A 14199-nucleotide genomic window follows, 5' to 3' on the forward strand; every position below is an offset into this window, starting at 1 on the left:
TTCCTCTAAAACAAAACGCTTTAACAATACGGACATGTGCATTTTATAGAGAGAGAAAATAATCAATTTTCTACCCTCAGATGTCTGACATCCTATACTAACAGACTATTCTGAAAGCACAAGAAACATGCAAGTAGAAGCGTGCTAAAAATTTCCCTCAAGCTTGTGACTGAGTCCCTCCAGACCACACATTTTTCTCTACAGAACCCAGAATACAGGCTACTCAAGATCTTAGGAAAATAATGAATTCCCATTGATTCACTGGTCACTGACTCAGGCCACGGGTTTGAGAAGATAAGAATCGCTCTGGATGTTACAGCACAAGAACTCTGTTTGTAGTAGGAAGAAAGAGCTGGAAGAACTTTGTGGGATGACTTCCAAAGCCTCTGCAGCTCCCACAGTTCTGCAGCTGACAACTGCAGATGGCTCCGCTGCTGTGCCAGAAAGTTTTAGACTCAGATCTTCGGCCTGAACCCTTCCAGTGTTTGCATGGAGAAAGGAAGGAAACCGGATAGCCCTGGAAACCCTGGCCTTCCATCTCAGCTCTGTCAATAGGCTCCTCTATATCTAGCGTCCTGAAAATAATCTAAGGATTATTCAGCGTACGATTACAGGAATTACCTCTCTCATATGCACTACATGATCCTGTGTGCACTACAGGAAGTTCAGGCCAAGCAACCACCACAGCCCACTGCGAAGTTAAAAGCTGTGGGCTGTGCTGGAGCTGGGTCTCAAGAGCCGCTCGCTGCAGGCAGGTCGCTGCCTCCCCGCTGCTCTGTGCAAAGTGGGCAGAAGAAAGGCCTCGCCTCCAACTGCATGCCCTACATTTCAGGGAATGCCTAAGAAGCTTGTTAAAATGTCTGTCTGGAACAATTCTGGAGCGCTCCACGAGCAGCTCTACAGGCAGCTAGGTTTTTAACTTTTATCTGCCCGCTTCAAATATACTGGAGATTCAAGACCTGAGAGGTCACAATTATTGCTTACGAGTTCTAGTTTTTAGATACGAGAAAATGTAAAAAATCCTTCTGCTTGCATTCTACAGAGGTACCACACTTTACCAAAAATACTGCAATTCAGCCTTGTCAGAAATGTTTATGCAGAATTCCTATTAACACTTCACTAGGTTTAGCTTCGCAACTTGAAATCCACAACACAAGCACTTTTTCTTTCATATGCAGTCTTCCACATTACTTTCTCTCCTCTGCCTGTATTTGATCATTTATTATGCACTTTCTTACACTGCTTTAATATTTAGACCATGGAAATTTTGCTCAGATTCCCATTCGTATTAATTTCCTTCCCCTTGTCTACTTTCTAGAAGTGTCAAGATATTCATTCTTTATCTGCACATTCTCTGCCTGGAATGAGCTCCACATTTTATGAGCCTGAACGAAGAACAGTCTGATTTAGTTTAGTCAGTGGCACAACAATTTTTTTAATTATTATTTTTATTTTTGCAGACAGTAAATTTAAATTTCCAGTGGCATGCAATCCAAACATACAGAGCAATCCCAAACATAGATCACATTCACACATAAGCTTACAGATAATGACTGATAAGGGATTTTTGCTCCAATCTGCAAGCTGTTCTAGGCACACCTACCATTTTATTTGTACACCAATTACACATCTCTAAGGCAGCTGAGTCATAACATGGCTGTGTCACGTTAGATGTGCTCTCTGCAGAGCACCTTGGAGAAATCCCACGTTACTGCCTAAGTGTTCTTGCAATGTCTGCTTCAGAATTCAGATGGCAAAGAGAATAAGCAGTACCATCAGGTTTATGTCATTTCCAGTATAGCAGTATTTTTAAAACATTAAACTGCATCAAGAGAAGATCCTGTGATACTCAGACATTCAGCTCAGGCTGTGCAAGTCCAAAGCTCAAGTGAGATGAATTAAGGGCTCACTATGTGTACCATAGCTGCTCTTAAAACAACAGCTTGAGGACCTCAGTGGGGCACACTCTCAGCTCCTGACGTGAGGCTTTCTTAAAGTGCAGATTCACAGCATTACAGATTTTGAGATATTTCAGACATCTGGTTTTTCTTTTCTTTTTCTCTGTTTTAGAAGATACCTGGTCAATAAGTGAGAACACCTTCAAAATGAAACGCACTGTGAGCTCCTCAGAAACCAAAACAGAGAAGTGGAGAAATGAGATCAACTTCCCCATTAGTAAGAGGATTTCTACTCATTTTAGAACTTTCTAGCAAACCAAAATTTCAGTTTCGTACTGGGTCAGAAATGAGTTCCTAATCATTAATTAAAATATATAATATATATTAAAATATATCATGAATTAAAATATATTATTAGGCATTTATTAAGTATGGGAAAAATAAGAGAGCAGTAAAATTCACAGAAAATCTGTTAATTGTTCAAACTTGCTGCTAGCTGCACTTAAAGAATTTCAGAACAAAATCAGAATCATACTTCCCCAGGTTTTTTTAGGCTTCCTCATAGAAGCTATTTTTTCCCTTCTCATCTACAGAAGAGTTTCATACAAACAACATGAAAAATGAATTTTGAAAAGGCAAACATGCAGGTAGATTACATTTTCTAACCTCATTCCTTCCACATGTGTGACATCTGAAAAATGCATTTGCTTAGTTCTGAAAAGACTCATTTTATGAAGGACCGCTGACAAGGATCGCCAGCAACCTACCAGTGCACTTTGGCAGAATTAAGTTGGGAGAGGAAATTAATCCTACAAAGGTATTTGTCGAAGTGAGAGGCTGAGAGCAACGTTACAAGCCTCGAAGCTAAAAGATGACATTTTTTAAAAAGCCTTTGTTTTGACAAAATCAACTTGCAAAACTGCATTATCAGAAGGGAAAAGGCTCACATAGACAGAACTCCGCTGGATTATCAGGATAGTGTAGGAAGCACTTAAGCTACACTTGGAAAAACTTCCCCATTCAGGGACAGCTAGAGTTGCCACCATCTCCTGGCCACAAAGACTCGAGAGGCTAATCAACACTAGTACTAGCGTTTACCATTGTGCTGCTGGAAACAGATAACCAGTTTACTTTTATTTTCAAAGCACTGAAAAAAGAGACTTTGTTTAGTTACTGTGCCGTGACACACAGGGAACATTTTTTACATCGGAGAGAGAAAAGGCTGAAGACCTGAGGAATCCAAGTTATCTGCGTTTTGTTATTTTTGTCTACTGAGATTCCATCCAAACAGTTTGCATCTTGTCTCAGCCTGTGAAAGTTAAATACAAGGGAAGAGCACAAGCATAAACTCAAGGGATGACACAGGCATATAGAGTATAAGAGGATCTGCGTGACACTCCTGAACAGCAGCATGAACTTGAGTTGCCATCCTGGAAGACCTAGACAAGCAAGTGGAACAGGCCACCAGGAACCTTAAGCAATTCAGCAAGTACAAAAGCAAGCATTGCATCTGGTCACTACGCAGGCTGGAGCTGTGCCATGGAAGCCTGAGGCAAACCAAAGATGAGCCACCAAGGCAGAGAGCAGAGGGCAGCTGGGGCCAGGCCGGCATCCCAAGAGTACAGCTAGCTGACCAATCTTGGGATGGTTCCTGCTCCTTGCAGCTCATTATATCACCTCCCTAACAGCGCTTAAGCTTTGGGCTCCCAGTATGAGACAGAGCTCAAGAAAGCAGAGCAAGCTCAGCTGAAAGCCATGAAGACTGTGAAGGAGTTGGAGAGCTAGGTTTGTGAGAAGAGGCTGAGGGACGGAGGCTTAGTCAGCCTGGCTGAGACAAAGCTTTGGGGGTACCTTGCAGCAGCCTTCGAATACCCACTAAAAGGCCATCAAAAGCACACAGACTTGGCATAGTTGTGCGCTGCAGAAGGACAACAGATAAAAGGCACAGAGAGAACAAGATGGGTCCAGCTCTTGTGCCAGGAAGAACATTCTTCCCATGGGGATTGTCACGCTGTGGAACAGACTGCCCAGACAAGTTGTGTAATCTCCAACCACAGAGGTTTTCAAGGCAAGTCTAGGTAAAGCACTGAGCAACCTGTTCTGACCTCAAGTTGACCATGTTTTGAGCAGGAGTTTGGACTGGATGACCTCTCAAGGCCCTTTCCAGCCTGAATCACCACTGTGATGACCCTTCACGTTCAGAACACATTAAGCACATTTTAAGCGTTGCATCTGATGTGTAGCACACCAAGCACCTACTCAGCTTAAGCGTCTCCCTCTGGCAGACATCCTCTGAAGTCAGTGGAGAAAGACAAGAACCTGGAGCAATTCACAGAAGCAGCCTAACCTGAGTATTTCTGGATTGCCTTCTGGAAGCATCTCTTTTTGTCCCTGTACTAAGGAGCCAAGGAGATTAGACAGATAATTTTGCTGGGTAAAAATAGATTTGATAAATTGTATGGTGGGCATATCAAGGGCTTGCCAAAGAGTTCAGCAAATCCATCCTTTCAAATCCATCCTAACAGGAAGATAATCCATCACAAATGAAGACATCCATCTCATACAGTTTCCCTGCATATTCCTCTCCTTCCAAAAAGGGAAGTTTGCTAAGGCTCATTTCTAAGATTACCTTTCCCTTGTATATACAGAGTTTGCATTTCTCTGATGCTGTGTTCTCCCAGATCAACACCAACTCATTCTAGAGATAAGAACTGTCCCTCCTAATTCAATTCTGATGCAAAAATACATTGACTTTGAAGCTCCACCCTGTAGCAAGCTTTCCAGAAAAGGAAGCAAATTTTTTTTCTAAATCTCTCAAAAATAAATCCTGAAGCACACAGATAACACACAGTATAATGCTAGCTTCCAGACCAGGTCTAGACAACCAAATTTTCTCTCAGGAGTTCTAACAACTCTTCTCGTTTCAATTTCAAGTAATCTCATTTGAATTTGTTGATAGAACTGTTGCTGCTGTTGGCACCTTACAACAGTTGCTGTCATAAGATGCTGTCATTGACAGTTAGGCTCATTTCCACTCTGCCAGACAAGCCAATTTTCTACCAGTGAAGACTGGTAATCTCATACTTGATGAACTAGTAAAGCTTCTCTTCTAGGAAGAGTAACCATTCTGTCTCATTAAAAAAAAAGTTTGAGAAGAAATGAAGAAAATAAACTGTATGTTACTATCTGTCATAGATCTCACTGACAAGCAACTAATCAACCACTAGGAACTGTAACTGTTAGCACTGATGCTCAACATTATACTTAGATATAAAAGATTAAAATGTTTATGCAACAGTAAGATTTTTAAACACTAAATGAGCTGAACGAGGTGTGGAGTAAGAGCCCTGGGTTTGCAAAATCCTTAATAGAAACTCTAGGTAGAGGCAAAAAAAAAGCACAAATTGACAGTATAGGCCCTAATTCCCACCCCTTTCTAACTTTCATGATAGCTTGTGATTTTTAACTGTACTGAAATTACTTCATGCTTCTTTAACTTTAACTTAAAAATGTGCCTCAAGTTTTATTAAGCATCCATAAAATTTAGAAGCAGAGTTGTTTTCTGTACATCTGCAAATAACAAATGCTGTCTCCACAGAAATAGATGTAATGACATCACTGAGAAACTTCATATGAAATAAAACTGAGTGAAGACCTACTGAAGCAAGTTATGATTTTGAACCATGAGGTACAGCTGAAACTGAAGCTAAAAACCCACGTTGTTCCACGACCAGTAACTAAATGGGAGACTGGCGCCATTTCTGCCTCAGCCCAGCTTCCTTGACTCTTCTGACATGGATATCAGTCAGGAGACAGTAATGCTGCAGCTAGTTTGGGGCTATGCATTTAATAATTGACCAGCCAGCTGCTGTGAAACGAAGCAATGTGTTGTGCTAGCATTTCCCTCAGTAAGGGCAATAATTTGGGTCTTTTTCATCAATAATAACGTATCAGCTTTCATAGAGCTCACAACAAGCAGATGGGAACTGCTTTCAAATCTGATTATCATTGGTCAAGAGATTAAACAAAGGGAGGACTGCCTAAATCAGCCCAATGATTTCTAAGGAAACAAATTTCATTTCCTTAGGATGTCAGGTAAAAAACTCAATCGGTGCTTTCACTGGAAATGTAAACGCAAAAGCAAAGATGACAAAGTCTAATTTGCATTCTAGTAGAGTAGCTCAGTAAGCATTTAGAAGGCTTTTCAAAAGATCTCTGCAATCATACTCTGAACTTCCTACAATACGCATCTACTCAGTCTGAAACTCAAGAAAATACCCTACACATCTGAAAGCTTTATCAAGCACCTTGAGAGAAGTCCTACATCTTACCCATCCTAGACAAAAATGAAAACAGACACAATCCTTCATTCTTTCATTTTTTCACCTCAAATATCAGAAGGTTGTGGCAAATGTGCATGTTTGTATTGACTACGACATGCTGACGCCTTCCTAAAATCAGGAGTGGTAACAAAAAAGTGGATGAGTGTAACATCAAATTGTCACAGCTATTTGCTAAGCAATGCATGCGAAAGCCTTAAAAAAATCTGCTCAAAATCTTGAATCAGTTTTTAAGCTCTACCTTGAGCAAAATAAGTTTAATTTTTTCAGTGCTTAAGAAACACTAGGAGTGTCAAAAAAGAAAAAAAGCTTACAGAATTTACAAAAAGCAAATTCATTTGCTATATGGAACACTTTAAGAGAAAAAGACATGTTTGTTGTGGAAGAGAAAAAGAAAGATCACTATTACTCCATTCTCAGCGTGTCCACATTCCCTCTTATAGCTTCTTGGCAGATGCACAAAGCAAGTTTGATGAAGCAGCAGAACAGACATACTGTAAACTAAGAGCATCAGACAAGCTACTTGCCTCAGAAAAAAAAAAAACAAAAAAAAACCAACAACCTACTGAAGACAGAACACATTGATTTTCTTGCACAACCAACACTGGTATGTTTCCACCTTAATTTAACAGGTTCAGGTAACTGACAATTACACACAAACTCACATTAGCAGAATATAATTTAGTAGGAAGATACCCTGTTAATTATTTTTGATGGCTGAAGAACATGACTAGAGTGAAATATTCTCCTTTAAAAAAGTAATAAATAAACAGAGAGAAGCTACATCTCAAAGTGAAACCACTTAGTGAAGCTATTGGGAATACAGCTTACGTAGCTGAAGGGCAATGAGGAAGATCACAAAGGCAAAGTTTAGCCTGGTAAGGCTGATCACCCCAGGTATCCTCTGCAGTCAACAGAGAGGAGCACCAGAGGATGACTGAGAACAAGAGCTTTGCATAGCTGCTGTGACTCAAAAATCTGCATGAGCCATGCAGGCTAACCTGAGTCTTTCTGAATAAGCCTCCTCTTGATCTTCACTGTACTAGCAAAACATCTAAAGTAATAATCTATTACACAGCTCTGATTAACTGTCATGACTGATTTTAGTTAATTGCTAGCAGTTACATAAAACTGTACCTTAAGTGAAGCTAGTGGATGTTCTGGACCAAGTAAACTCCAATGAAATGAAGCCAAATCTTCATCAGGTAGAATATGGTTACCTAGAAAAAATACAGAGCTTTATTTCAGAAACGCACCTTAAAATATTACATACTGATTCTACATGCAGTCAAACAAATCTGCAATCAATCCTCAGTTCCCAATAAATATGTTTATCAACAAGGGATTAAACCTGCAGGTATCTTTCTGTTACTGGACCTCACTACTATTGCCACTCCCACAAAACACACTTCCCTCTGTCCAAGGAGCACTGTTCAGGAAACCCAGGTCACCTAGAGAAGCAAAAGAGCCAGTACAACACATGGCATCAACCTCATCTGGCACGTCTCATCAGAGGATCCTTAAAGGGCTTTCGTAATTGAGGTGTGGTGGTACACAAACACACTCTGCTGCCCTCCAACAAGTTGGAAAGCCCATCCTGCATCCCAGCACGTGCTGTTAGCAATGCACATCAGAGCCGCTGCTCCAGGACACAGCAGGCACGTTTACCCAGCCCTCAGCAACACCAGCAGCTCCAGCAACACTCAGCAGGACCCCAGTTCCTAAGGATTCTTTTACTGACCTACCAAGTCAGACAAGAGCCTGGGCTGATGGCATCAGAGTGATTTGGAACTTCCTTACTTGCCCCAATGAGCAAAGATGATAGCTCTTAACTACCAGGCTGTTCACACCACATGGAAGATCACTTAAAAGACTGTTATGTTTTATAGAGCACATTATGTTCATAAAAAAAATCTCAGAAGGACACACTTTGAACACGTGAATTAACTGAAGGCTAACTAATCATCCTCTGACAGAGTTCAGTGTCTGTGACTCCAAGCTTCATAAAGAACAAGACAGAACACGTTGTTGTACTTTTGGTAGAAAACTTACAAATATCCTCAATGCTTGGTTTTGACAACGTAGCAGATGAGCAGTGAATGTATAATTTTCACTGCTATCAATACGCTTGTAGGTGGCATGGTTTGGGTTTTTTTTCTGCATTCCAGTCTGTACAACATCTCAAGCTCACACCTAACTCAAATAATGCAACAATGCTAAATTAATCACAAGAATTTTCTTAATATTTTGCCTGGAAAATATCTGAATTTGCTTTTAATGCTCTGGAACAAGTGAAAATTAAGAAAGCTGTCCACTGTCTGGTGGCTAGACGGTATCTTCTAGAGAGGGAAGTCTTGTCCAATCAGTAGTACTTCACCTCTTCCCAAGGTCTCCAGCAGGAAGACATTATAATCTTTATTTATTAGGAGCTAAACTTGAAACCTTAGAAAGATTCAACAGGTTTGTCTGTAACAGTCAGATTCTTACTAATCTAATCAAGGTAGGATTAGACAGCCATCATAATGCAGGTCTGGGAAAAACCAATTACAGCCAGGCCATTAGACATTTTTGTGCTAACTAATGGCAACTCCTGCAGATTCTAAGATTATCTTAAAATAGTCAGAGCTTCTCTCTCTTCTACCAAAACTTCAATCCTGTTTGGTCTCCATCTGTCATTTCAGTTAATTCCATCCTCTCCAACACACATTTTTGACAGTCTGACCATTTGATCAATTCCCACAATGTGCAGGGTTCTGGAGTTCAGTATGCTGAAGCACAGCAGTATCTTCCATGCTCAGGTCACAGGTGATGCTGTACTTACCTTCAGTGGCTCTAAAATTTTACACACCCAGACCGTTACAAAGTACTGCCACAGCGGGAAAGAGATCAACATTATATAAGCAACCTCTATTTCTTGACCTGGCTGAACAACCTCAACATATATTGATTTTCCCCATTTTAATGGTTTATTATGATGCATGCCTTAGGTTGTTTTAATTTTTTGTTTGTTGTTGTTGTTTTAAAGCAACTAGAAACTAATTACACTGCCCTTTTTAAAGAGTTCACTGATGTACAGCCCTAAACCTCACACTGTTTGTTTTTCTTTATTACCCCTCCCTCACCTTTCTTTCGTTGTTTTGTTTAAAACAATTCTTAGGTACCTGAATCAAAAATTACAAAAGAACCAAAGTCAGCTCCCTGCTTACATCAACAGGGATTAGGACAGAACTTTAAATGGGAAGCTGTAAGAAGGAAAAACCTATTAGAACTAATAAACAAACCCTTCCTTTAAAAATCCACCTGGTTGGCACATTCACAAAACCATGTAGCTGGATACCCACATACAGAGATGGTATCCAGAAATGTAACTCAATCCCAAAGAATTTGCTATCAAGAACGTTTTCTTTTCCTGCCCATTTAGGCACCCTTTCACACACCCCTCCTACTGTTGAATGTTTGGCAAAATCCTTCAGGACTTTTCACCTCTTCACCCTTTAAGTTAATGACAAGAAAGTACCTGAAAACAAGCAGTTGAGTTGTGTCTACACAGGGAAAGTGATTTGCAGACCTGAGGCTGAATATCGATAGTGCTCTTCTGACAGTTCTGTCCACCACTACGTAACTGTAAGCGTTAAACCAGCAGCTTCACTGCCATTATTTCAGAACACATTAATTTATTCCAAAGCAAACCACTAGCACCAGCAGTAGGTTGTGTCCTTGTGCCCAGAATTGAGGAGCATACACCTTCTCACGTAATCAAGTGCTCAGTTCTACTTTCCCATTGTGCCTTCCTTCATTCTACTCACAACATTCTAAAGACACTCAAAGAGGCTATGGGAACATAGGCAGAATAGACACTCAAGTCCTCAGATAGACAGATAGATAAAATGATAGATCTGAATAAGCCAGCCTGCTTAACACGTTGCACACTATGCACAATTATGAGCAAATATGCATTCAATATTTCATTAAAAAAACAAGTTACTTTATTTCTACGGATGTCGAAGTTGAGAAACATTGCTGGTACTTCCAATCAAACAGTATCTGTTTGTTGTAAGCTTACACAAACTTTGTTTATATCACCGAATACCCAGCTTTCATAACATTCACTAATACACCAAATTGCTCATTGCAATAAGAACTCTGACGATCTTCTGTTCTATTTTGCTTACTCATACTGAACGCACACAGCAAGGAACACACAAAGCTGAACTTCTATCATCTGAACTGCTTTCTGAACCTCTGTACCTATTTGGGGAAAAAAAAAGCTACAAAATGTCTCTACTAATGATCTGAAGTAACCCACGGTTTTTTTCCCTCTTACAAGCATATAGAAATGTAAGACATCAAGAAAAAATATTCAGAAGCTTCTTCCAGAAAGTTTCAAAACCTTCCAAAAAAAGGTACCAGTATATTTTTTCCACAACATTTAATGTAACATGGCTCAATCGGCCAAGCAACTGTAAGGCTCTCACAAGTTAAAATAACATCATTAACACATACTTCAAATTAATTCTCTAAAGCATATCTGCAACTGTGAAACTGCTTTTCAAACAGTAATTCTTACTCACTGAATTGGCATTCGACAACTTATTTATAGAACCCAAAACAAAGCCCAGCAATAATGGAGTGCAGTACAATTTACGCAGCTTTTGTTTTAAGCTGCAGCTCAGCCAATCATCTGCCACTCTTCCCCACAGCCAGGAAAGCAGGTAACAGCTCTCAATAGGCAAAAATCACACTAACAAAACCCAGCTCCAGCTAGTCACACCTGCGGCTTTTCTGCTCTGAGACAACTCTGCTTCTTTCCTTCCTACACACAAAGTATCTGCCTGCGCTAGAAACAACTTAATATTAAAGACTATTAAAATATCATGATGCTAAAGCAGTATCACATAAGCCCTTCTCATCCGCAGCTTTCAAGACTTATGTTTATATCACGCACCCGCACCAAAATACCAAGTCGGGGAGAAAACAAAATGAAAACCCCTTCTGCTCAATTTCTCTACTCAGTTCCACATGATCAGCAACATGGCTACTCTGTGTTTATTAACCCAAATGAAGTCAAAATACTCTTAGGAATAAATCTTACTCGTTGGAGTGAACTCATATTAGCCATTAATTCGTTCTTCCATCCAAGACTGTCTGACCATCCACTATGCCATAGCACTGCAATACAGCCTGTTAAAACCGTCCCATTTCAGCAGAGATGTGAAACTCAAGTAAGCCTCATCTGTGGTCCTTAAAAATCCTGCCCCACTTAGCCTTAAAAGCAGGAGGACTAAACAACTATCCAAACAAAGCTGGTGGAGCAGAGGGAGGCTGATCATTCGGTCTTTCTGTGGTGATCTACTGAATTTTACTGAGTTTCTAATGCAGCTGTCATATTCATTCAGTATTTATCCGGAGAGGGAGAAGTCCCTGCAATGCAAAAATCTGCACTTCAAATACACTATTTTGAAGATATGGAAGTACACTTCTCCAGTCTGAAAACTGTATTATTAAAATCAGACCCTGTGTGCTACGGCAGATCAGAGCCAGTAGAACTGTCCTGAATTCCCCTCTCCGCCCCCAGCACTGAGAACATTTTGGCAAGGCAGAGCTTTGCAAAATTCTTACTTCCTACTCCTATTTCCAGACAGCCACAGTCCGCATCACTCACAGGTCGCTACAAATCTGGCATCTGCCTGACCTCGTTAAAAAATAAAAAAAACAAATTGCATCCTACCTCAAGAACAGCCAGAATGACAAAAAGACAGGCATGGTTTTGCTGAAATGCTTTGTCACATCATGCACGCTTTAAAACGTTTAATAGCAACTGAAATCATAAGTCTCACTACTAGCATCAAGTTCCTTTATTACTTCACTTACCTAAAAGAGCAGCAAAAATAGGAAAGCGATTTGGATTCAGGTCCAGTTGCTTGGCAACTTCATGCATTAGGTATTGGCTTGTTGTGAGACTTTTCCCATTACGGCTCAGTTTTAGGGCATGGGCACTGAAATAGTACGGGATGTTGCACAATGCATAATCGGAGTCATATGCAACCAAACCATGGAAACCTTTTTCTCTGCAGAAAGCAATTACTTCTTGATGATGATCCTCAATGCTCTGTGCAACCTGTAGTGGAAGACAGAGTAATTAGCGACAGTGCAAAATGGCAGCACTGATTCAGCACATGTACTACGATATATTGCGTCCTTCTGAAACCATAAACGTGCATTTGAAACACCTGCAGAATATTTACAGTAATTAGAAAATCCGATGACACGGCACAGACGGACAGGCTGCAAGGAGCGCTCGGGAGCACAGCGCCAAGTGCTGCAGGCCTACACACTGGAGTGCGCTATGCATTGCTCAGCCCATCTGAAGTAACTGTTTATTAACAGGAACACTCAAGCTCTAAACACATTACTGCAGCAAAGCCTGCGTTAGCTCCAGGAAAACAGCCCTCTGGCTGCGGCTACTCAGCAGTTCCAAGCCAAAGTGCCCCACAACAGCACCCCTTCCACGAGATCACTTATCAAGCTTTATAGCCCTGTTCTAACAGTAACAAACTATCCAGAGGCAGTAGGGCTAATTTTCTTAAACTTCCAAACGCCTGTGTGCACTGGGAAATCCAACTGCTTCCTCTTTCCACCTTCCAAACCCTTTAAGACCACTCAATGCCTTCCCCATCTACACCAACAGCATCCAGCAGTTCAGAAACCTTGCACGAGCTGCACGCTGGCCCGACCCAGCCTCACCACGCACTTCTCTGTGACAAGGTACACAGCAAGCTGTACCAGAACAGCAAAGCACAAACTGTGAGTTAAAGCCACTGCATGCACTATAATGTTGGTGCCAGTGCCAGAGCTGCTGCTTGCTTGCAGTCACGGCCTAACCCCAGCCAGCAGCTCACCCCAACAGTGAGCCCCATGTGACCATCCTTTGCCTGCTGCTGCCTCGAAGGCACTTCCTAACCCAGCACTGACCACAGCCTTGCACACAAGCTGTTCACACTGCTTCTCCCATGCAGCGTCTCCCTTTCAGCAACGTCCCCAGCACCCAAAGGCAGCACCCTGCACAGACCTGCACCCATTGCCAGAAGCTCATAGACCTCTGCTCCCAGCGCCACCCTCCTTCTTGAAGTGCTAAGAAAACAGGACTTCTTTGGAGACATGCATATGTCACAGTGGCTCTCAAAGTTAATTGTGTTTGTGAGGAAGAGTAGAGTGTTCATTCTCCCTGTCCCCTGCACACCACACATGGCCCTGCACACACAGCAGAAACAGCTGTAAGCACCACAGCAACAACTAGAAGGTGTCAGGTACACACCACGACCAACTCAAAGAAGACTGCTCACCAAAAACTTAGGTCTCAGTATGTTTTAAATTAGGGCATTCCCAGGTGCTTTTGGTTTTGGTTTTTTTATTTATTTATTTATTTTAAGGGTACATCAATTTAAATTACATACAAGTATTTAAACCAACCATCTCTGAGTGCACACCAAGAAAGTTTCTGCTATGATCTCTGGCAGCGCTGTGAGGCGGGCTGTTAGAAGAGGAAGCCTGCTCGGATCTGCTTCCTCCTTCCATGCTCCCCTCCCCTCCCGCGCTCTGACACAGCGCTCCCAGCCCAGAGCCCTTTATGTAACACAACTCATGCTCCAGTCACTGGGCAGCTGCAAGGAGGAGAGCTGTGTGTCCCAGAACAGACAAGCTGTAGTACGGTGCTTGTGCAGGGCACGAGCCGGGGCCGGCAGCTCCCAGAGGACCAGAGTGTGCAGCCGCAGCCAGGCAGCCACATGGTGGGAATCACAGTGGGTTTGGAGACCAAATCTCACATGAACAGAGACGCCAGGCCAGAGAGAGAACTCTGTGAGTAGCAGGCACGTGTATGTTCTCACAATGAGAACAAAGTCTCACCAAAGAAGGGAAGGTGTTAAGATCCGCGGTGATGAAATACCGAAGTTTTCGCAAAC

At 41.6% G+C, this 14199-nt stretch overlaps 1 protein-coding gene across 1 annotated transcript in view; it reads right to left on the reverse strand.

The window, feature by feature from the left end:
• The window catches only part of FAM120A (family with sequence similarity 120A), a 49348-nt gene that overhangs the window by 32674 nt on the left and 2475 nt on the right, over positions 1 to 14199 (reverse strand). The window contains 2 exon segments of the mRNA XM_052679109.1: positions 7376 to 7458; positions 12110 to 12356. Of these exon segments, the coding sequence (XP_052535069.1) occupies positions 7376 to 7458; positions 12110 to 12356 (330 nt within the window).

This window comes from Tympanuchus pallidicinctus, unplaced genomic scaffold, assembly GCF_026119805.1.
Source record: "Tympanuchus pallidicinctus isolate F22 unplaced genomic scaffold, pur_lepc_1.0 scaffold17, whole genome shotgun sequence".
Taxonomy (NCBI): Eukaryota; Metazoa; Chordata; class Aves; order Galliformes; family Phasianidae; genus Tympanuchus; species Tympanuchus pallidicinctus.